Consider the following 22,186-nt stretch of genomic DNA (forward strand, 5'->3'; position numbering starts at 1 on the left):
AGAACCCCGAGTCAACATGTCAACACGGAACATGAACAGGACTGCTCTAGGGTTTCTAAGGCTGTTCCTCCTCGCGTACCTCATCTCGCTGACACCTCCCCGTTCAGGAGGGCGCGCATCCGCCCACATTAGGCCGGCATCTGTCATTGTCTGAGCACCTCCCGCGCGGAGGAGCGGTGACGCATGCCAAGGGGGTGAGCAGCCTGAATGTGGTGGCCGGGACGCCTCCCCTCCACGGGGGAAAGCGGAGACTACGGATCTCAGGGCGCCCACTAGACACCCCCCGAGTGAAAGAGCGTGCGGGGTCCGGAGGGCCAGGAGGCGAGCCGGGAGGATAAGCCAGGAGGCTCTTCAAAGAGCCCAGGCCAGGGAGGACGAGCCTCAGACAGGAGGCGCTCCGACAATGGCTGGAACCACAGGACACAGAGATGCCTGCGGTCCTGCTAGGTGTGCGGGGTCCCTAGGTGGGCGCAGCTGCTGCCACTGGGACAGGGAAGGAAGGAGGGGGCAGAGTTGGGGGTGGGGGCAGGCCACCCCGCCTGCGGGACATGGAGCAGAGCCCGTGGAAGGACGGGTCCGGCCGAAGTAAGGCCGAGACTGGGAATGCGGGATGAAGGACACGGGCATGGGGACGGCAGTTCCAGCGTGGGCACTGCCCTCCGGAGCCTCATGTGAAGGGCAGAGGAGGGAGCTGGCCACCATCTCCGCTGGGGAGCCTCGGGCCTGCAGGGGAGGAGAAAGCGGGCCTTCCCCCCGCCAGGGGGCGGCGCTGCTCACTATTGGCAAAGACAGGCTGTGCGGAGCCAGAGAGCACGCGCAGCTACGCTACCTGGTGCTTCTCCAGGGACCCGCCCGGTGGCAGGTGCGTGCAGTCTCATTATGGAGCCTTCACCTCTCAAATTAGCTCATGCTCTCACATGAGGTGTCAGCCCGGCTGGCAAGGGCTTGCTCTCCAAGAGAAGAGCTGGAAAATATTTTCCTGTCGTTTTAACTTAACATGAAATTCCTGCCAGCGCCCTGGCCCTTCCCTTTGTCCTGGTGGAGCCCAGTGGCCGCTGCAGGCCTCTGAAGGGAGTTGGGCTCAGACATCACCACCATCCCCACCCCCTCCAGGTAACTCTTTAAAGACCTGTCAGGGTGGCCACCTGACAAAAGAGACTGAGAGCGGAAAGGCGTGGCTGTTGGCGATTCCAGGGCAGGCCTCCTGGTTTGGGGGAGAGCTGCCCTAGGGGTCGCCCCACCTCTCCCAGGTCCCCAGCTGGCCTCTGGCCGCCGCCAGTTGCCCAGCTGCTCTGGCTCCTGGCTCCGCTGAGCACACAGGTTCAAGGTCGCCCGGCCACGTGCCCAGGTGAACAGCATCCCAACCCGCCTCTGCCTAGAAGTCGGACCCGCGCTCTTGCTTTGGACTTGACCCTCCTGCCTCCGCCACCCAGTTAGTGGCCTGCGTTCACCCTTCCAAGTCTCGGTCTTCCCGCACCCCAGGCTGCCTCTTCCCCCTCCGCAGCTCCTCTCTCTTTCCACTCAGGAAAGCTGTATTTTTACATTCAGGTTTGTGGCCGTGTGTGTGCATGCGTGTGTGTGTGTGCGCGCGCATGTGTGTGTGTGCGTGCATGTGTGCGTGCGTGCATGTGTGTGTAAAGTTCCAAGTCAATGTCTGACGCGAACATTCATTTAGGGTCAAAATGACCGTTGAAAAAGCGCCTATAAATGACAAGATGCTGGGTCTGCACCAAAGGCAATGCTGCGCAGGCGCCCCTGGATGAGCCTCACAGTAAATAAAAAGTGAGGATGCGAAGTAGACGTTTGTACCGCAAGAGAACATGGGACCCAGAAAAAGCCTGCGGGCGACGCCAGTGCGCTCGCTCCTGCCCCGAGCACTGAACTGCAGGAGGCATCGGGCAAGGCCTCTGATCTCGCTCACCACCGCGTCCCCCGCGCCTGCCCCGGGGCCTGGCACTGGTGCCTGTTCACTGATCCGGCCTTAATAACGCACTAACGAAGGAACGAGCGCACGCTTGATCTCCATGGCCCGCAGGGCAGGCTCTCCCAGTGGCCGGCAAGGGCGGCGGGTCCAGTTCCAACCTCCGTGGCCACGGGCCGGGTAAGGTGAGCAGGGAGACACAGGCCTCGAGTCCCAAGTCCGGGCCCAGCCGGCTCCGGGCGGCAGCACGTGCATCTCCCAGGCCACTGCGCACGCCCCGCCCCGCCCCGCCGCGCATGCACGCGCCCAGCATTAGGCAGCCCGACCAGCCCACACGCAGGCTGCCCCTTGCGCCTTCGCCCGCTGGGGGGCGCTCCCCTGTCACCCCTCGCGCCTTCACCGCGGGCGCGGCACCTCCCCTGCGATTCTACTCCCTACTCAGGACGCGCGCGCCTCCTACCTGCGGACGGAAGAGGGAGGCAGGCGGGCGGCAGGGCTGAGCGGGTTGAACAAGACGGTGGCAGGAGACAGCAGGCGAGAGAGCGAGCTGCCGCGGAGAACGGTTCGGGTGCGCGCGCGCGCTCCCGGCCTCGCTCCCTCCGTCGTCTCCAGGCCAGAGCCCAACCCCGCTGCCGCGCGCCGCCCGCCTCGCCCAGCCTAATAACAACGGCGCCCGGGGTCAGGTGGCCGCGCGCGGACAACGCCGCCATTGGCCCGGCGGGGAGCGCGGCGCTCCCGGATTGGTCGGGAGGCGGAGCCTCGGCCGGGCGGGGGCGGGGCTGTAGCGGGAGGCGGGCGGGGAAGCGGAGGGGGCGGGGCCAGGCCGCGGTCCGCGCCTTTGTGCCCGGCGCGCGCTCTCCGCCGCTCCGGCTGCAGCGCCGGCTGCATCAATAATTCAGAGCGGCGGCGGCGGTGCCAGCGGCGGGTGCGGGCAGGAGGCGGCGGAAGCAGCGGGGACCGAGAGGCAGCGGCTATGCATCCAAGTGCGGCTGGGCAGCCGCGGCTCCCCTGAGGCCCCGGCGGGGCTCCGGGAGCATCGCGCGGGGGGCACGGCTGTTCGGGAGTGCAAGGAAGAGCAGGAGTGTCCAGAGCGGCTTCGGCGGAGCTGCGCACGGAGCTGAGGAGGGGGCTCCGGAGCGGGGCTGGGGCGGGGGGGCGGCTGGCGCAGGCGGCCCCCGGGGTGGGGGGCGGGGTGGGCGCCGCCGCCGCGATGCTGGGTGTCGTGGAGCTACTGCTGCTCGGGGCGGTGTGGCTGGCGGGCCCGGCTCGGGGGCAGAATGAGACGGAACCCATCGTGCTGGAGGGCAAGTGCCTGGTGGTGTGCGACTCCAACCCCACGTCCGACCCCACGGGCACAGCGCTGGGCATCTCTGTGCGCTCCGGCAGCGCCAAGGTGGCCTTTTCTGCCATCAGAAGCACCAACCACGAGCCCTCCGAGATGAGTAATCGCACCATGATCATCTACTTCGACCAGGTGAGCGCTACGCGTAGCCTGGACCGGTAGGGGGTGGGGGAGAGGCGGAAGGTGGGCGCCCCTATTCCCCAAGGTCTCTGCGGAGGCGCGGTGGCAGAGTTCCGATTGACTCTTGCCTGCTCCCCTCCGCCCCCGTCTCGTTATAGGTACTAGTGAACATCGGGAACAACTTTGATTCAGAACGCAGCACTTTCATCGCCCCGCGCAAAGGGATCTACAGTTTTAACTTCCACGTGGTAAAAGTCTACAACAGACAGACCATCCAGGTCAGCCGCCGCCTCCGGGCCAGGCCCGGCCCGGGTAGGGGGCTGCTAGCCGCGGGAGTGAGCGGCCGCGTGGGAGTGGGAGAAAAGAGCAGCAGCTGCACGGCCCGGCCGGTCCGGCTGAGTAGCAGGGCCTCTTGCTTCGGTGGCTTGGGCTGCCCCTTGCTTCTCCTGCCTTTGGCTCTTGGAACCTAATCCCTTCCCCCAAGACAGAGGCTCGCTCCTCCGGCCTTCTGAGCGCCCCCCCCCCCCCCCCCAAAGAGGTTTCTCTCGCGCTTTCCTCTGAGACTGCAGGGGTTTCCCGTAGAGGTTGCTTTAGCATCACAGGCACTTCCTGCTGCCTACAGATTTCCCTGACCCCCGCCCTTCAGCACCACGGACAGTGCCCCGACCCCTAGTTCTGGCTCAGAAGCCAGCAGGACGCCGGTGCGCCAGCCTTGCGCACCGCGCTCAGGTGGCCTCGGCGTTCCTTTGCGGACCTGCTCTGGGTCTTGGAACTAGCGGCGCGGAGCCCGAGCGGGTGAAGGGTGGAGGAAGAAGGGAAGGTGCATCGTGCCACTCCCTCCCGGCTCCAGTCTCGTCCCAGCCCGCTCTCGCTGGTTCCCGGGGTTCTCGAAGGTGTCTAGGTTTCCTTTGGGGTGAGACCGAGATGGAATGCGCGGCTGGGAAGAGGGGGCGCGCGGGGCCCTTGGCTGCCGAGGCCACCGCAAGGGCAAAACCAGGCGGCAGGTGCGGGGAGCGGCCGGAGCTGGACAGGAACTGAGCCTGGGGTTTGGGGATGGAGCGCGGAATGCAGCTCTGCGCGAGATTTCTCTTTAGTCCGAAGCTTCGCCCGGCTCCTCCCCAGTCTCTTCCGTGTCGGGCCAGGCAGCTAGGAGCTGGGGGAGCCAGGGTTTTTTGTGTGTTTGTTTTCCCAGGAGCACCAAGAGCCGGGTTGTCTGAGTTTCCGTTTGAGCCTTGGGGGTGAGGTTGAGGGGGCGGGGGACTAAGGTGTCAGGGCGCTTGAGCCACCTATGGGTCCCTCAAATTGAATTTTTTTTTTAAAAAAGCGCCCTCAGGATGCGATGGGCGAATGAAGGTGACTCCGGTGAGGGGCAGACCCATCCTCTCTCATCTAGATGGGCGCCTTTTGTCCCCACTGGACCCTCGGCAGTACCCTGCAAAGCCCCTTCCCCCCCCCCACCCCCCCATCCCGCACCTCCCTCCCGCTTCCCTGGCCTTTAAGGCTCAGCGCTCAGCGCGCAGGTCCCGTCTCTACTGCCGCTTCGGTACCATCTTGGCTGCCACCCTGAAGCGAGCCTTTCTCTCTCGCAGGTGAGCCTGATGTTAAACGGGTGGCCGGTGATTTCAGCTTTCGCCGGTGACCAGGACGTGACCCGGGAGGCCGCCAGCAACGGAGTCCTCATCCAGATGGAGAAAGGCGACCGGGCCTACCTCAAGCTGGAGCGGGGCAACCTGATGGGCGGCTGGAAGTACTCGACCTTCTCCGGGTTCCTGGTGTTTCCCCTCTGACGGCCTCGTCTCCGGAGCAGGAGGCCGGGAGCGGGCGAGGCAGGAGGAGAGGGGGGATGAGCAGGAGGCCGACGCGTAAAGGACTCGAAACTCCCCCCGCACTTAACGCAACTGTATCCTGCGAAAGGCGCGCGCAGGCGGCCGCGGAGGCGGTGGGACGACTGTGTCCGGTTACTCATTTGGATAAGTAGATCCCAGCTAGCTCTGCGCACTCCCCTTTCCAAAAATAGGCTGCCTCCCCCTTCCAGTTGCAGTGTCCGAGGAAGAGAGAGACCGCCTCATCGGTCCTCACCGCCCCCCTGTCCCCGTTCCCCACGAGTTACCGAAAAGAAACTTTGTATTTCACTGTAGAACGGGAAATGCCTTCCCTCCCGGGTCCCCTGCTGAAATCCAATGCGCCCCTCCCCCGTCTTAGCCGCAGGGGGGTAAGTTTGTATTTTCGTTTCTTGATGGAGGCGGCGGTTTTTCATTTGGCGAGTCCTGCTCTACTCACAACACCGCTCAAGAGTCCATTAGCTGAAGATTCTTCGTCCTCGGCTGCTGCTTAGCAGAGGAAGGACTCACCTGGGTGGTGACTGGTTTAAAAATATATATATAAATATATATATCATTTGTACACGAAGGACTTCCCAGTGGACCGGCCGTGCTTCCGTATTTCTATGTCCCCATTCGGAGTGACCGTGAAACCCAAGGCTGCTTCATAGTCTGGCGCTTGTCGACCCCCTCGTGTTCTGTGGCTCCAACTAACCACCGCCGGGGGGTTCCTCCGGGCCCTTCGGCGGCCGTCCTCTGTAACATACGTGTGAATAGCCAGGAGTTCAATTTGCTTTCATCCAATAAAGTTGAAGTGGGACTTTTCTTTTTCTGACACCGCTTTCTCAACTCCGCATCTCCCCCAGCTGCGAGGTTTGAGGGTCGGGGTGCAGAAGGGCGAGGCTCCGAGTGTGGGGGGCGGGCTAGCCTGCGACCCTGCAACCAGGTCAGCTGCGAGGGCTACCGCGCCCAGCCGCCCGAGCGCGCGCCTCCCCGCACCAGGCCTGGGGCCAGCCCTGCTCTCGCCTGTGTTCCCTGCTTTGGCGCCAACGTAAGAAATTTGACCGAAATCTTACTAGGCCAGGCGGGGCTGCCGGCCGGAAGCTTTTTCGAAGTCCACGTACACTGGGAATAACGGGGATCGCAGGAGCTGGAACCCGCTGCCCGGAGGGGCGCGCTTCCCACGCCTTTGCCCCTGGGCGCTCCCGCCGTGCGTTCCCGCCGCGCGCTCCCCGGTCCAAACAGCTTTTCCTTCCAGCCGCTCCAAGTCCAGGGCCTGCCCTCCATACCGGCCTGGCACCCGGGACTGGCGCTCATCACTGGGCTCTTGGTCAAGAGGTTCCTTTAGGAGTGTTGATTGTACGGAACAGAATGTGAAAGCAAAATTGAAATAAACGACGTCGTTTTAAATCTGGAAGTCTGCCCCAGTCGCTTGGGCAATGGGGAGGTTGCGTGCGCCGGGAAAGCTGGTGGACGGGCGACTCCGGGCCTCCGGGTGGAGCCCTTGGCCTGGATGGCCCCAAGGGCTCTGGTCCTTCTACAAGCTTTTTTGTTTTTGTTTTTCCTTCCGCCCGAGATTCAGGGATGAATTTAATTAGCTCGTGGGGGTGGGAGGAAGGGGGAATTACAGTGTAATAAGCAAGGTATCTCAGGATGGAGAGATTCGCTTAGCAAGCTGGCCTTCCTTGTGTCTCCTCTGCTACCAGTCCGGGCGCATCCCCAGCGGGCGCTCTGCCGCCCCAGCACCCAGGCCCAGGGAGGAGGGTCGGTAGGGACTTGGGAAGTGAGCCACGGATGGAGGGCTTTTCTCTTCCCGCCTAGCAGTTCCCCTCCCCGCAGGTCAGCCCCCAGGGAAGCAGAGGTGAGGTGGAGCAGGAACTTTCTGTTTAAAAGCGCACAACAGGATTCTTTTTAAATAGAGACGCTCAGAGATGTTTTCTCCGCATTCCAGGGCTCCACCCAGACCCAACCAACCGCTCTGCCCTCGCAAAGCCAGGTTCCAGCCTCTGTGCGCCCAGGTACTCCCCAGGAGAGGAGGGGCAGCAAAGCCAGGTTCCAGCCTCTATGGGCCCAGGTACTCCCCAGGAGAGGAGGGGCAGCAGCCACTGCCCCAGGCAGCGGCACCCAGATGCGCTGGGAGCTCAGTGGCTGCAGGTGGGTGGTCACTCCTCTTCCTGAGGAGGGGACCTTCCAGGTGGTCCAGGCTGTGCCCCTTCTGGGTGACTTTGGTAAGCCCCCCTCTTGGGGCTCGGTTTGCTGGTGTGTATAAAGACAGAGAGGGGGCTAAACATCCCCCAGAGTCCCCCCTGTTCCAGGCCCCAGCTGGCCTATTTCCTGCCTGGGTTTAGTGAGTCCTGGATGCAGCCGGCGCTGACCCGGCTCCCAGGGGCCAGCTCCCGAGGCCAGGCCTGGGGCTGGGCCTGAGGCCGGGGGAGGTCTGTGCAGCCAGGCCTGGCCCTCACGCTCACTTTGAGCCCCTGCCTGGGGCCTGGGAGCTGCACACCGGGGAGCACATGGGCTCCCAGTGGGACAGAGGAGAGCATGATCCTTTATGTGCTCTGGGTCCGGCTGCTTCCCCAAGCCCTGCCCTTGGCATTGGAGACCCTTCTCAGTCTGGTTCCAGTCACTTCTGCCTGCGGATCCCTTCCCTCTGCCATTCAGGGGACCCCCCCCCCATCACCATCTTGGTGCCCCTGCCCCGCTGTCTCTCTGCTTCACGCTGAAGTACAGTCTCTCTCCTCTGCTTTGCAAAAGCCGAGTCTTTCTGGGAATTCAAGCAGCTCAGCTGCCAGGCTGCCTCCGCGGGAAGCAACCCTGTCCATTCGCACAGGCCCTGCCTGCCCCAGGCCACCACCCCGCCCTCCCGCCAGGCCCTGTGGGGTGATGGGTGGAGGGAGGGGGCTGCCCTTCGCCCTGCAGCGGTTTCATGAGCTGGGGCTGCCCTAGTCAGCAAGTGCTCAGAGGGCTGAGCTGCACGCCTGCCCGGAGGGCTGTGGGGAGCATGGGGTTCCCCACCCCGAATCTGCCTCACCTTCAGATCTGAGCCTCCCATTGGCCTGGGGCAGAGGGGGCTCCTCAGGGACCTGGAGTTAGAGGCCTCTCTGGGGCCCAACCCTTGGCAGCTGGGCCCTCCCTCAGGTGGGACTGGCTGGTGTGCTGGGGGTTGAGAGGGAGAGAAAGGGCCTCCGCCGCCAGAGACCACCCCGCCCCAACCAGAGGCTCTCCTCACAGAGGCCTCCTTTCCTCTGAGAACCCTCTGCCCCTCCCAGACCTGGGCCCTGCCTCCTGCTTTCTTCTCAATCAAATCCAACCAGAAGAGAGCCTTTAGGGGTCCCAGGGGCACCCCCTCACCCAGCCGCACCCTCAGGCTGAACGACTCCTCCCTGCCGGGGTCACCTCGTCGCCTTCCTTTCCTGCTGCCTCCGAAGTAAATGTCGCCTCCTCCGGGAGGCCCTCCTCACCCCAGATCGGAATAGCGGTCCCCCTTCCGGGCCCCCTCTTTGGAGGGGGGGTCTCTCTTACCACCTGCCTCCTCAGCTCCCTAATGTGAGGGGTGGCCTAGAGGTGTCCAGGGTGTCCCCCAGGTGGTTCCCTGGGATCCAGGCCTTCAGGAGTCTGCCTCCCCCTTCCCCGTTCCCTGCCCACCTCCTCGTTCCCCACCCACTCCCGTTCCCCGCCCACTCCCGTTCCCCGCCCACTCCCATTCCCCGCCCACCTCACCATTCCCCGCCCACTCCCGTTCCCCGCCCACCTCCCCATTCCCCGCCCACCTCATTCCCCGCCCACCTCCCGTTCCCCGCCCACCTCTCACTCTCTGCCCACCTCCCATTCCCCGCCCACTTCCCATTCCCCGCCCACCTCCCCATTCCCCGCCCACTCCCGTTCCCCGCCCACCCCCATTCCCCGCCCACCTCCCCATTCCCCGCCCACTCCCGTTCCCCGCCCACTCCCATTCCCCGCCCACCTCCCCATTCCCTGCCCACTTCCCATTCCCCGCCCACTCCTATTCCCCGCCCACCTCCCAGCATGGCCTTGGTCCAGTCCTTGTTGGCTTTCCACAAAAGAGCGAACATTCACCTACTCCGGGGGAGGCCCTGGGAGGGAAAGCCGGGTGCACCTGCTCTGAGCCAATTCCTGGGGAGGAGAGTCCCCGGGGTAAGGACAAATGTCCCGGTTGGCTGCCTGGGGTTCCTTATGGAAGAAACAAGCACATTCTCGGAGCCTCAGTCTGCTCACCTTTCAAATGGGACAATAAGGCCTCAGAGCAGGTGCTGGGAGACTGTGCTAAGGGCATAAGCGATGCTCAGCACTGCGTGAGGCACGGGAGGTGCGGAATGAAAGGCAGCAGCAATCGGGAGCAGAGCACACGGCCACAGCGCGGGCCACAGGGGACACGGAACAGGTGGGAGACTGAACCAGCCGGGGAGGGACAGAGCAAGCGAGTGGCATTAGGAAGAGGATCCTGTGCCCCCCCATCCCCCCCCCCCCCGCTTCCCACCCTCCTCCAGTTCTTCAGGAGAAAGGTGATTTCAGGCCGGAACTGCCTCCTCTCCAGCCCCAAGGCTCATGTTTCCCTGGACCCCGTGTGGATGAATATCCTTTGTCTGCATGTCTGCACGCTCCCCCCTCAGGGCCCGAGCCTGCCCCCATGGCTGTGGCCCTTCAGAGGGTGAGCACCCGCCCAGGCAGGACTGGAACCTGCTCCTCCAGCTCAGGCCAGCGCCTCCCACGGCTCCAGGCACGGAGCAGGTGTCCTGCGATTGCGTCATGGTGAAACCAAACTGCGCCTGGCACGGCCACAGGGAAGGGAGCCAGCCAGTGAACGCCCCTCAGGAACTTCCTGGACCTCACCGTCCGGCCCAGCCCCCATCGCTGACAGGAGCGCCCACAGGGAGGTGCCCCAGACCCCGCCCAGGCAGGGAACCCTTCCCTCGCACCTGCTCTTGCTCCCCCCCTTTCCATAGCACTCTGGGCCCAGCCTGTCCCCAGGAAGCCCCAGTTTTGACCCTGAGAGAGACGTGAGCAGAGGCAGCCAGGAAGAGGCTGGTGGTGCCAACCGGCTGGTGCCAGCAGAGTGGCAAGGAGTACGCAGTAGCCACACGATGCCCGGGCCCCGGGGGAGCTGGGATCTGCCCCTCGGACCTGGGCTGTGGCTGGCCACGGGTGGGGTCTCTGGTCTGTGTTCCAGTGAAAACAGAACCGCCTCTGAAATCCCCTCCCAGCGCTGGGCTCTGCTGCAGACCGCGGAGTTGGAGCCATGGGAGGAAAAACAAGGGTTCCCCCAGGTCCCCTGCCTTCTCCGGACCCAGGGTCCCGCTGGGGGTGCAGCCCCAGGAGCTCCCTCCAGGGCCCTGCTCACCAGCAGCGACCTGCTTCTGGGCGAGGCCCAGAGCGCCTTTCAGAAAGGACTGCAGACTCTCAGGGAAACTTTCAAGGGGCAAGAGGGGCTGCCCTGCAGAGGAGGCGCAGTGGGGCCCCCCTTCCTCGAGTGGAAGGAAGCTGGCGCCTGCCCGGTCCTGGGTCCGGGATTCTCCTTTGCGTTGGGAGGGACTCAGCAGTAAACGCCCCGTGTGGACGGACTTCCAGCCGACAGTCGTTAATGGCCGCGTGGCTCCAAAGATGGGATTCACACGCGGCAGGGGACAAGCCTGCCCTTCCACTGCCTCGTCTTCATCAGCGTTGGTCCATTTGGGTCTCAGCGATGTTCCACGTGCTCTCTCTCCATCTCTCTCCATCTCTCCTTTCCAAGGAGTTCACTTCAGGTCGACGGATTGTTTGCTTATTCAGATGGTGCCCAGGGAGCGGGCATGTCAGCAATGCCAACTGAGCTGTGGGCACGGCTCGCGGCTCCTCCGTCACGCGCATCTGACTGTCCAGGGCTCTTCCTGCCCCTCCGCTGGGCTCTCCCTGCTTCCCGAGTGGGAACTGGCTTGGCGGGCTCGTGAGCCCGGGGCCTGCACGATGGGGCCTCTGTGTGAGTGGTGGCGGTGTAGGGACGGGCAGTGAGGCTGCGAGGCCTGGGGGTCTGCGCCTGGGTCCTCTAACTGCGCCCCCGTCTCTGTCCTGAGAAGCTGGGGTCCCTGCTGAGGGCAGAAGCAAGCCTGTTCTCCAGGGAGCAAACTGTCCGTCCTCTCGGGACCATCCCAGCTGGAAGCCTGTGGCGTGCAGGACACTCCGGGCAGCAGCTGGGGTCTTCGTGGCCGAGCCCAGCTCACAACTGGACCCAGAAACGCACCTCCCAGCCCCGCCCACAGCCACAGCCAGCGGGTGACCAGGTCTCAGAGCTGCCCTGTGAGTCTCCTTTGGGCTCCTCGAAACCCACGCTCCCCTCAGGAGCCAGAGTGAGCTTCTCCGCGCAAACCAAACCGAGAATCCTCTGCTTAAACCCACCCGGCGCCTGCGCCAGGCTGGGCCTCGCGATCCGGCCCCGCTGACCACAGCTCACCGGCTGTGGCTCCCCTCCTGGCTCCCCTCCGTGCGGAGCAGCTCATTTCCGACTTCTGTCCGCTCCTAGGATGCGCCACGCTGTCTCCTGTCCCAGGACCTTTGCCCATGCCCAGGCTCTGAGGGTGAGGGACATTCTTCCACCCCTGCCCCAGGCTTGTGTGGCTGTCTCCTCCTCCGAGTCTCAGCAGGCCACCCCACGCCCCCTCTCTGTGACACGGGGCCCCTCTGTGATGTCACCAGGTGAGCTCTATTACACGCCCCCAGGTGTAACACACGCACGCCCTCAGGCGTCTGCTTGCTTCCTTGCTGGCTCCCTCCCTCCCCAGCAATAGAGGCCTGGTCTGTCCTGGGCATCGCTTTACGCCCCGAGTTTGGAACAGAACCGGAAAGAGTAGGGGCTTGACTCACGGGTGAAGGTCTGAGTGGCAAGCCCGCCACCCGGCCCTCTCCCCGGAGCTCGGGGCTCCTGCTGCCTCCGGGCGCATTGGTCCGTCTTCCCATGGGTCCCTTTCCGGGGAGCTTGGGAGGGGGGGCCTTCAGACACGTCACCCACCAGGAGCCACACCCATCCCTGGGGAGGCCCTGAGGTCAAGGCCGGGGGCTGGACGATGGGTCTCCACTGGCCCAGCGAATGAGTCTTTTGCTTGTTCACGTCTGTTGTTAAATTCGCTTAATTCAGCGAACCACACAGAAGTGAGAAAACTGGGGTGAGCGGGGAATTACTGAATTTTCCCACTGAAGTTGCTCTGCAACCAACCAAGCAAAAGCAAGAACAAGGAGGAGAGGGACCTTGGCCTGGGGCGGAGGTGATGAGCAGCCGGGACGCCGTTCCTGGAACTGGGACTGCGCGTGGAGCGGAGGTGGGGCCAGGGCAGGGGCCTGGGCCGCAGGATCCCAGGCTCAGCGGGGAGGCGGCTTCCTGGCTCTCTCCACAGTGGGAGAAGGCGGCGTCGGGGCAGACATGGCGGCCGTGTGAGGCTCAGGCTGTCGGAAAAGGACACGTGTCCTCAGGTCGAAGGGTATTCTCCCCGGAATTCCCCAGGGAGCTGGAGCTGTCAATCAAACACCCACTCAGCAATGCTCGGCTCAGGGTCCCTGCTCTGCGGGCCCCATGGGGAACCAGGCAGCGGCCCGCCTCGCGCACAGTCCAGCTGCAGGGCTGTTGGGGGGTCCTCATGGTCCAAGTCAACTTTCACAACCTTTGGGCTTCACCCTCCTTTATTATTATTATTATTATTATTATTATTATTATTATTATTATGTATTTGTATTGATTTCAGAGAGGCAGGGAGAGGGAGAGAGAAACATCCATGATGAGAGAGAATCATGGACAGGCTGCCTCCTGCACGCCCCACACTGGGCATGGAGCCCACAACCCGGGCCTGTGCCCTGACCAGGAATGGAACTGTGACCTCCTGGTGCATAGGTCGACGCTCAACCACTGAGCCACACTGGCCGGCCAGGGGGTCTCTCTGAAGTCTCCCAGGTGTCTGGTTCTGCTGCAGGTGGTCACCATGGCCACTCCCGGAGAGGAGGCTGGAGCTGGGGCGGGGGTTGGGGGAGGGGGGGAGGGGTCCTGTGAGGTCACTTGGGGACAGGTTCCCTGTGATGCTCCTTTGAGACCTCATGGGTCCATGTCACATCGACAGCAAGATAGCAAGTCTGGAGGCCTGGGCCCGGGTCTGAGCTGCAGGAAGACACTTGGGCCTCCCGGGCATGACGGGAGGTCAAGCCCTGAGCGGGGAGAGCTCCCAGGAAGAGCTGCCGCGTCGTTGTTGCTGTTGTTGGTGGCGGTGGTGTGTGTGTGTGTGTGTGTGTGTGTGTGTGTGTGTGTCCTGTTGTCTCATAATGCGGGTTATGATCCAGAAAGGGGTGGGTTATGGTGGGGGGGCGGGAGCGGGGAAGAGGACCGGGAGAGGACCGGGGCACAGAGCAGGTCTTATTGAGCTCCCCTCATCTCCCCCTCAACACACACACACACACACACACACACACACACACACACACGCCTGCCAGCCCTGACACTTTGATTGCACCTAATTCCTTCCTTCCTGAAGCCTCCCCTGGAAGAATTACGAGCCCGGCTGCCCCGACAGGCGCAGGGGGAGGACGGGATTGGCGATGGCATAAAAGCAGGAGAGAGGAGGGAGCAAAGGATGCCGTGTTTATCCTGAGCCGGGCCCAGAGCACCAGCGCCTTCTGAGCGAGACGGACAGCAACCAAGGGCTTTAAAAATAGAGCCACTTCCCTGGTCAGGCGGGGAAAACAACCCAGACCAAAGCCGGCCTTCCTGGTTCCGCGCACCTGATCCCACCGAGGGAGGCGGAGAAGGCCCCTGAGCCCCAGGGAGGGGGCGGAGGGAAGACGGGAGGGGCCGCGAGAGGCCTGGGGGCTGGGGCTGTGTCCTGGAGGGACCACCGTGTCCCCTGCCTCTGAAGAGAGAGCAGGGCCACAGCCACGTGGGGCCTTGAATGTGGACAGCAGTCTCCGGAGCCAGCAAGGGTCGTGGGACAGCGTTTCTAGAACAGACCAGAACCCCTGCCCGCAAGCACAGGTTACTGTCTCCAGGACAGTGCTCAGAAGACGCAATTCTTATTTAAATGATGACAGGGTTACAAAGATGAGGATGAGGGGGGGTTGGTGCTCCTGGGAGACGTAGGGACCGGGGAGGGGCCTAGGCAGGAGGAAATGCTGTTCGCGCTACGGAGGGGGGAGACCCCAATCCCAGGAGATCTTGGAGGAAGCTGAAGGCTTCAGGGAGGAGGTGGCTTTGTTGGGTTTTTAGTAGACTTGATTTTTTCAGAACAGTTTTAGGTTCATAGAAAAGTCGAGGAGATTGTACAGAAAGGGGCTGGTTCAGGAGTCCTCTCTCTTGTTCTTCTCATGGTACTAGGGGAGTGCCATTCATATATATATATATCTTTATTAATTTCAGAGCGGAAGGGAGAGGGAGGGAGAGGGAAACATCAAAGATGAGAGAGAATCATGGATTGGCTGCCTCCTGCGCGCCCCGTATTGGGGATTGAGATCCAGCTGGCAACCCAGGCATCTGCCCTGACTACTAGTAGGAATGGAACCGTGACTTCCTGGTTCATAGGTTGACGCTCAACCACTGAGCCACGCCGGCCAGTGTCATTCTTACTCACAGATTCTGGAAGGGTAAGGACTGGAGGTGGAGACAGCTAAGTAGAGAGCTACAATAAAGACCTGGGCTTTAATCCCTACATTGATCCTGATGTTATATAAGGCCCCGGGCAAGCCCAGAGCCCCTTCACCTTTCCCGGCCTCAGTTTCCCCCCACCCCCCCTGCGCAGCGGAAAGGATCATTTATTTCCCGTGGGCTGAACTCTCCAGGGACACGGCGGATAAATGCCAAGACAAACAGAAAAGTGTTTTAGATGAAAACCGCCATAAAATAAATTCAAGGTGTTATTATTTTAAGGTGGAAAAATCAGGACTTATAAAACCCGGCATAAAGCTGTCCCGGTGGATATATTTTCATTCCGGAGAAAATGAATGGTAATATCTCAGGCTTGAATGTTCCACAGCGTCCGCCCCCGGAAGGTCGGAGCTGGAAGTGCCCTTAGAGATCGTTGGTCCAACCCCTCCCCGTGGAGAGCGTGAGGCCCAGAGAGGGAAGCCACTTGCTCAGGGTCACACAGCAGGTTAGGGACTCGGCTGGGACTGGGACCGTCGTCCTGAGGGCTTTTCCTCCACCCTCTTTCCTCTTCCTTTTCCTGGGGGTGGCAGGGGGCGGCAGGATTCACACCCCTCTGGGCCATCTCTCAGCCAGCAATGGGGACCCGCGACGACGTCCAGGCCCAGGGGACCTGCAGAGGAAACTCCTGCTGTGATCACCGACCTCAGCTCCGCAGCATGAGTCCGGCTTGACCCGGAGACCCTGCTGCGGGTCGCATCCCCCTCGCCGAGCTGGCTCCCGGACAGCTTGGTGTGGTGCGGTCGGAGGGCAGAAGTAATTGCAATCTACGGGCTTTGGTATTGTAATAAAAACAGGGGCCATTACAGCCGCCATTTATGTCATTAGTATTTAGTGGCGGTGCGCTGCAGCTTTTTTAGTGCTCATAAAGCTGTCGCGGCTTGCAGATATGTCACGGCGCTGATATAAATTTAAAGGGCCGGGAACCCATAAGTCATAAAAACTAGATAGTAAATAGCAGCCGGCCGGGATGGACAAGGGCTGTTGCATTAGGCATGCAAATGCTTATGGATTTGCATGTCTAGCGCCGGCATTAGCATAATGAGAAGCACATTTACATTAGAGGGACTTGATTCACCCGGCCTCTGTAAATAAAGTCCACTCAGCCCCGATCGATCGCGGGGAGCTGGGCCCCCACAGAGCATGCGTGGGTGCAGGACCCAAAGGGCAAGTAGAGTCATTTCCCATTTCTTTTCTTTTCTTTTTTTTTATTGTCTAAAGTTTTACATATGTCTCCTTTCCCCCGATTGACCCCCCATCCCAGCCATTCCCACCCCGGGCAAGCCCCCACCGCCCCAGTGTCTGTGTCCATTGGTCATGCTGACATGCGTGTGTGCAAGTCCTTTGGTTGCTCTCTAACGCCCCCCCCTCCCCGCCACCTCCCCTCCCTGGATCTATTTTTCATTTCCCATCTCTCCTGTGGCCTGTGGTCCCGGTCACGGGTGCGCAGCTGTGACGGCAGCCACATGCCGAGTGACATCGCATTAGTGTGCGCACCTCTGGGCATATTGTCTCTCTCCTTGGGAACGCACATCAGTATACGTGTCCGTGTGTGCACACACGTTTTTGTAAGTATATGGGTGTGTGTTTGTGTAAGTGTGTATGGGTATGTGTGTAAGTGTATATGGGTATGTGTTTGTGCAAGTGTGTACAGGCATGTGTATAAGTGTATATGGCTGTGTGTGTAAGTGTATATAGGTGTGCGTTTGTGTGTGTCCGGGGGCTCCTGTCTGTGAACATATGTTCCAATGTGTACGCGTGCATCCATGCGAACCTGTGTGTACATGTGCATCTTGTGTAAACACATCTGGAAATGCTGGGGGGTGCCAGGCAGGTGGTGGGGGCCAGGCTGAACGCTGACACTGTCATTTTCTTCCCTGGAATTTCAGAGCCTCTAAAAATCCGCCCCCCCGCCCTTCCCCCCCTCCTGCCCTGGGAGGCAGCAACCAGAGTTGCCAGCTGGGCTATAAATCCCTTTTATGTTGCCCAAGGCCGTTGTCGGAGGCCGTGGCCTTGACCTGGCTGACGAGGAGAGGACAGGGCCTGCAAGAAGGTCGGTAGGAGCTAACGGGGCTGCAGCCACAGGGCAGGGGAGTCCGGCTTCCCCTCCCTGTGCTCCCGCCTGCCCCTCACCAGGAGGTAGGCACACAGGGGCCCAGGGGAAAGAGCAGCGGGCCCTCTCGCTGAGCGAGGCCTTACTGGAGGAACTCACCTGCTTCCCACGCCAGCTCCCTGGGGATTATCGGTCCCAGGTCCCCGACGCAGGCACAGTGAGTTCCAGGAACTTGTCAGGACCCTTCAGCCACGTCGCCTGGCCCTTATGCACCTTGTTCTTCTCGGATGAACCACACGCCCCTGAGATTTCTTGTTCCCGGTGCCCAGAGGCCTTTCCTGGCCCAAAGGCCAACACACCCAAGCTTTCTTTTCTTTGCCATTCTTCCCTCCCTTCCTCATTCTCCTCTTTGCTCTGAAGATGTCCACATCTCATTCCTCAATGCCCAGAGCTTCCCATGGGGTGGGGGGTGGGGGGCCGAGGGCATGCCAGACCCTATCCTCCCAGCAGCCCCAACCTGTTGTCTTCGTCACAACCGCCTGCCTTGCACGTGGCCACTCTCTCATTGAGCGCTCTCTGCCTCCCAAGGTGTTCCCTGACGGAGCAAGCCAGTCAGTGCTCATAAGACATGGCCACTATTGAAACCCAACGGCTCCCTTCCCCGGGGACAGAGGGCAGGGGCTGAGGGCTCTTCAAGTTCATGAAGCCCTGTGTCCTCTCTCAGGCTCACGGAAGAGAAGGGGCCAGCCCAAGGGACCAACCGCCAGGAAGGTGGTGGGTGGGCCTTGAAATCAAGTCTTGTCATTTCAAGCCCATACTTCTCTCACGTCACCCACTTCCGGTTTTAAAGTTAGTCCCAAGGAAAGGCGATGCTGGTGGGGACCACGGGCGTGGAGCCTGGTCCCTGGTGGAGGTCGTCTGGCCGTGCTGGCGGTCTCTACCTGAGAGCAGAGCTCACTTTCCAGAAGCGTTGAACAGGGTCAACATGACAACTTGTCTACGCCTCTCCTGGGTGCCTGTCTGAGCTCATAGAATTCCTCACCTGAAGGGGACCTCCTCCACAGATCCGAGGTAACGACAGCGCCAGCCACCCAAGCATCAACGTTCCTCTGAGACTGAGACACAGGAAAAGGAGATGAAGGTGACTGCCGTTGCGGTATGGGGATTCATTGTTCGGTGCAGGCAGGCCTTCTGGGAAAGCTCAGCCAGTGTGCAAACCTGAGGTAGGGACCTAGGTTCTCCTGCCATGCTCTGAGTCTCCTCGGTAGCTGTCCCGGGCACATGGACATCCTAACCACCTGGTGACTGTGCCCTCCGCTCCTTTTCTTGGGGGAGCATTTAAATATCCTGGCAGAAGCGGGAAGAATCTACGAACCCCAATCTTGGGGAGAGGAGGCTGGGGGCACCGTCCAGTGTCAGGGTCACCGCTTGGCCCGTAGGAAGGCGTTGGGTGCGCCAGGACCCCACATACCCTGCTGTGCAATCGGCCTCACGCTCCTCGCATCTCCAAGAAACGCACGAGCCGCTGAAAATGAGTTTCCAAATGTGTGTGGAGGCTGGATTTACGTCCGGGTGGCTGCATATTAAATGCTGATTATTAAAAACATTTGCCCGGCTCTTTAACGACGATAGATAACGTCTCTGTTACCTAAGTCTCAGTGAAGGCTTTATTAATTCATTATTATTTTATCAACATACAATAAACTGTTCTATTAAATCTAAATTAGACAGATATTTGGGGAGGGATTGTCTAAAAAGACCTCAGCCGAGACTATCCCCAGGGAAGGACTTAATGAAGTTTCAAACAGATAATAACCCGCAGTTCATAAATAAACCATGGCTCTTTAAAGACCTGCAAAATGCTAAAAGGAGATGTTGAGGCTCCACGATGGAAGCGTGCAGAAACACGCTTGGAATTCTCCTCCCTGTAAGAGATAGAACCTCTACCTTCAGACATTATTTAAAAAACAAACAAAAACATTTGTATTGATTTCAGAGAGGAAGGGAGAGGGAGAGAGAGAGAGACTCATGGATCGGCTGCCTCCTGCATGCCCCACACTGGGGATGGAGCCCACAACCCGGGCCTGCGCCCTGACCGGGCATGGAACCGCGACCTCCTGGTTCCTAGGTCGATGCTCAATGACTGAACCACGCCAATCATTCATCGGGCATGCGGGGGACTGTGACACTCCTGGGGACATGAACGTGAACTCTGCCGCTGGTCCCAAATGCGCTAAGGCGATGAGCCGAGACAGCCTTGAGACAATTTCCTCCTTCTCTCAAAGAACCCGCTTTGGACTTTCAAAATCTATTTTGGTCTGAGAGGTGAGAGATGAGGAAAAAATTCCATCCTGACGTGAGAAGCGGCCATCCCCTGACAATCTCCTCACCGCGCCCTCTGGGGGCGGGGCCAGCTGCCGCATTTCCAGGCCCCTGCACAACGACACGCGGGGCCCCTCGTTCTGAAGAGCTGGCAAACATGTCCGCAGCCGGGGAATGGAGGTGCAGGTCAGATCCGCGTTCATTGGGCATGGCCAGGTGCCACGTCAACAGTTTAGTATCAACCCGGCCGGAGGGGCTCAGTGGCTGAGCGCCGACCTCTGAACCAGGCGGGCGTTGGGCACTGTGGCCGAGGAAGGAATGGGCTTTAGGTTTGATATTTGGGGCAGAGAAAGGAAGCCGCCCGCCGACGGATTCTGTGCGGAGGAGTGATGCGATCCCACTTCTTGTTTTAAAAAAGATCACTCTTGATATAGGGAAGTGACTCATGGGGGCGGAGGGGGGGAGCGAGAGTAGGCCTGGGAGAGCAATGGAGAGGACAGGGCGCTATTTCGGGGGCCACGGCGGTTGTGATGACAGCGGGAAGTGGGCGGATCTGACGTCTGTCTGGGAAGCAGCGTCAACCAAGCCTGCTGCTGAGCCGGAAGTCAGGGTGGATAGAGGTGGGTCAGACACCCCCGCCCCCCCCAAGCAGCCGTGGTGGCCTCCACTGAGGGGGTGAGAGCATGACAAGCACAGGTGTGCGGATGCGGGGGGAGACCACACAGCTGGGCTCGGTGAGTGTGAGATGCCCGTCAGGCCTGCAGGGTGAGGTGACCACGCTGTGTCGGCTCTTTGGTGAAGGCATTTTGCCTGGAGATGGAAAGTGGGAGCCGCAGGCATAGGGATGCTTCCTGGAGACCCCAGGAAAGATGGGCTCAGCCTCGCTCAGGACGCAGAAGGGACCGCTCCCTCCTCCGTGCTTCCCTTCCTTCCGTCCTGGAGACTAGTGTGTGCTCCCCCCCTCCCCCCGCCAGCCAGGCCTCACAGGGGCAGAGTGAGGACCCCACCCCAGGGCACCGAGGGGCCCGTCACAGCTCACCCTAAGGATAGGCTCCTCCCACGTCAGCCCCGTGTTTCTGAGCAGGTGACGCACTGGGTTGCGGGAGGACTGCCCTCAACAAGGTGGACGTGGGCCTTGACTTTGAACCCATTCCCCAGGCAGCGGCCACACTGATTCTCTTGCTTTCAAGGCCAGGAGCCGGGAGGAAGGCCCCCGAACCCCACCCACAAAGCGACCGACCGTGAGCCCATTGGAAGCTGCGGGGAGAAAAGGCCTTGGTTGCTAGGAAGAAGGCAGGAGAGGCCCCCCGTTGGCCGTGGGCCAGGGAGGATGAAGCACACATGGACGCGTGGCTCACGGGAGGCCTCTGAGAGACGCCGCCTGCCACACAGAAGCCACATTCCTCTTCCAGGGCGAGCGCCGCGGGCACCCACTGTGCGGGGCGCTGCGTGCACGGCAGGCCTCACGCAGCTCCGTGTTCTGTGTGGGACATCGCCACCGCACAGCGACGGTGTCTGCACAGTGTCGATGTGCACGGGCAGAACCACACACACACACACACACACACACACACACACACACGTAGAAAGTTTAGAGCTTCCTTTGAGCTCTTCTTTTTAAAAATATATATAATTGTATTGATTTCAGAGAGGAAGGGAGAGGGAGAGAGAGAGAAACATCAATGATGAGGGAGAATCATGGATTGGCTGCCTCCTGCACGCCCCACACTGGGGATTGAGCCCACAACCCGGGCATGTGCCCTGACTGGAAATCGGACCCTGACCTCCTGGGTCATAGGTCGACGCTCAGCCACGGAGCCACGCCAGTCGGGCTGAGCTCTTCCTAAGAGAGAGGATTCTCGTGACTTTAATTGCCTTGGCCTCGCTCCCTCAGGTCTTTCCTCCACTGAAGACTTTTCAAGGAATCGTGACATCAGCCGTAACCACGCTGTTCCTCTCGGTTGGTTCGGATTCCCAGGGCTGGTCTTTAGAGAGACTTGAGTCCAAATGTGGGCGCTGCCCCTGTGGTCACAGACAAGTGGCTTCACCTCTCTAGGCCTTAGCTGTGTCCTTATGTGAAATGGAAATGATGACGTACTCTCCGAATGTAGAGTGAGTGGTAAGAAGTTTCATGCCCAGAGAGCACGGGCACAGAACCTGGGACCTGGCCGATACCCTGTACGTGTGGCCTTTCTTCTTGGCAGCCCTGGCATTCTGCCTGGTGCAAGGTATGGTTTCCTGACACAATGGTCCAGGGTCCAGATCACGGCGCGTGGGTGTGGCGTGCGTCCTCACTCAGCGTTCCTTCGAGTCACATTTATTTCTCTTCGCTTATGGTTTCAGCAGAGTTTTCATTCCACCTCAAGTCACTCGGCACTTACTGAGCTCCTACTCTGTGCAGGGCCTTTGCTAAACAAGCGAAGTGTAATCTCCTCGCAGACTTGCTGGGCCAGGTGGAGGGGTTCAGACCAGGTGAGACCCAGCACATTCGGGGCGTGGGGCGTCTCCTCCCCACGTGTGCTCCCCCCAAGTCCTCACACCACAAAGGAACCAGATCTCTCCTGGGCGCTCAAGTTGCTCCCTGCCTGGCGTCCGGTCCAGCCCCAGCCTCCGGAGGGTGAGTATCCCAGGGCCAACCATCTTGCCCAGGCCTACCAGGTCCCTGTATTCGGTTTGAGTTGCTGTTGTAACAAATGATCAGAGACGCAGTGGCTTAGAGCAGCGGTTCTCAACCTGTGGGTCGCGACCCCTTTGGGGGTCGAACAACCCTTTCATAGGCGTCGCCTAAGACCATCGGAAAACACACATATAATTACATATTGTTTTTGTGATTAATCACTATGCTTTCATGATGTTCAATTTGTAACAATGAAATTGGAGGTCACCACAACATGAGGAACTGTATTAAAGGGTCGCGGCATTAGGAAGGTTGAGAACCACTGGC

At 60.7% G+C, this 22,186-nt stretch overlaps 1 protein-coding gene across 2 annotated transcripts; it reads left to right on the forward strand.

The window, feature by feature from the left end:
• The first annotated feature begins 2,917 nt into the window (after positions 1-2,917).
• CBLN1 (cerebellin 1 precursor) lies at positions 2,918-6,028 on the forward strand. Of its 2 annotated transcripts, none has more exons than XM_059668097.1 (3): positions 2,918-3,395; positions 3,542-3,631; positions 4,973-6,028. In XM_059668097.1, the coding sequence occupies exons 1-3, from the start codon at positions 3,132-3,134 to the stop codon at positions 5,168-5,170; spliced, it is 552 nt and encodes a 183-aa protein (XP_059524080.1). In that variant the 5' UTR covers positions 2,918-3,131; the 3' UTR covers positions 5,171-6,028. The 2 variants fall into 2 exon arrangements, with proteins under 2 accessions (XP_059524080.1, XP_059524079.1); XM_059668096.1 differs by having other exon boundaries at positions 3,037-3,395; positions 3,542-3,661.
• Positions 6,029-22,186: the final 16,158 nt, after the last annotated feature.

Source organism: Myotis daubentonii, chromosome 15, assembly GCF_963259705.1.
Source record: "Myotis daubentonii chromosome 15, mMyoDau2.1, whole genome shotgun sequence".
Lineage (NCBI taxonomy): Eukaryota > Metazoa > Chordata > Mammalia > Chiroptera > Vespertilionidae > Myotis > Myotis daubentonii.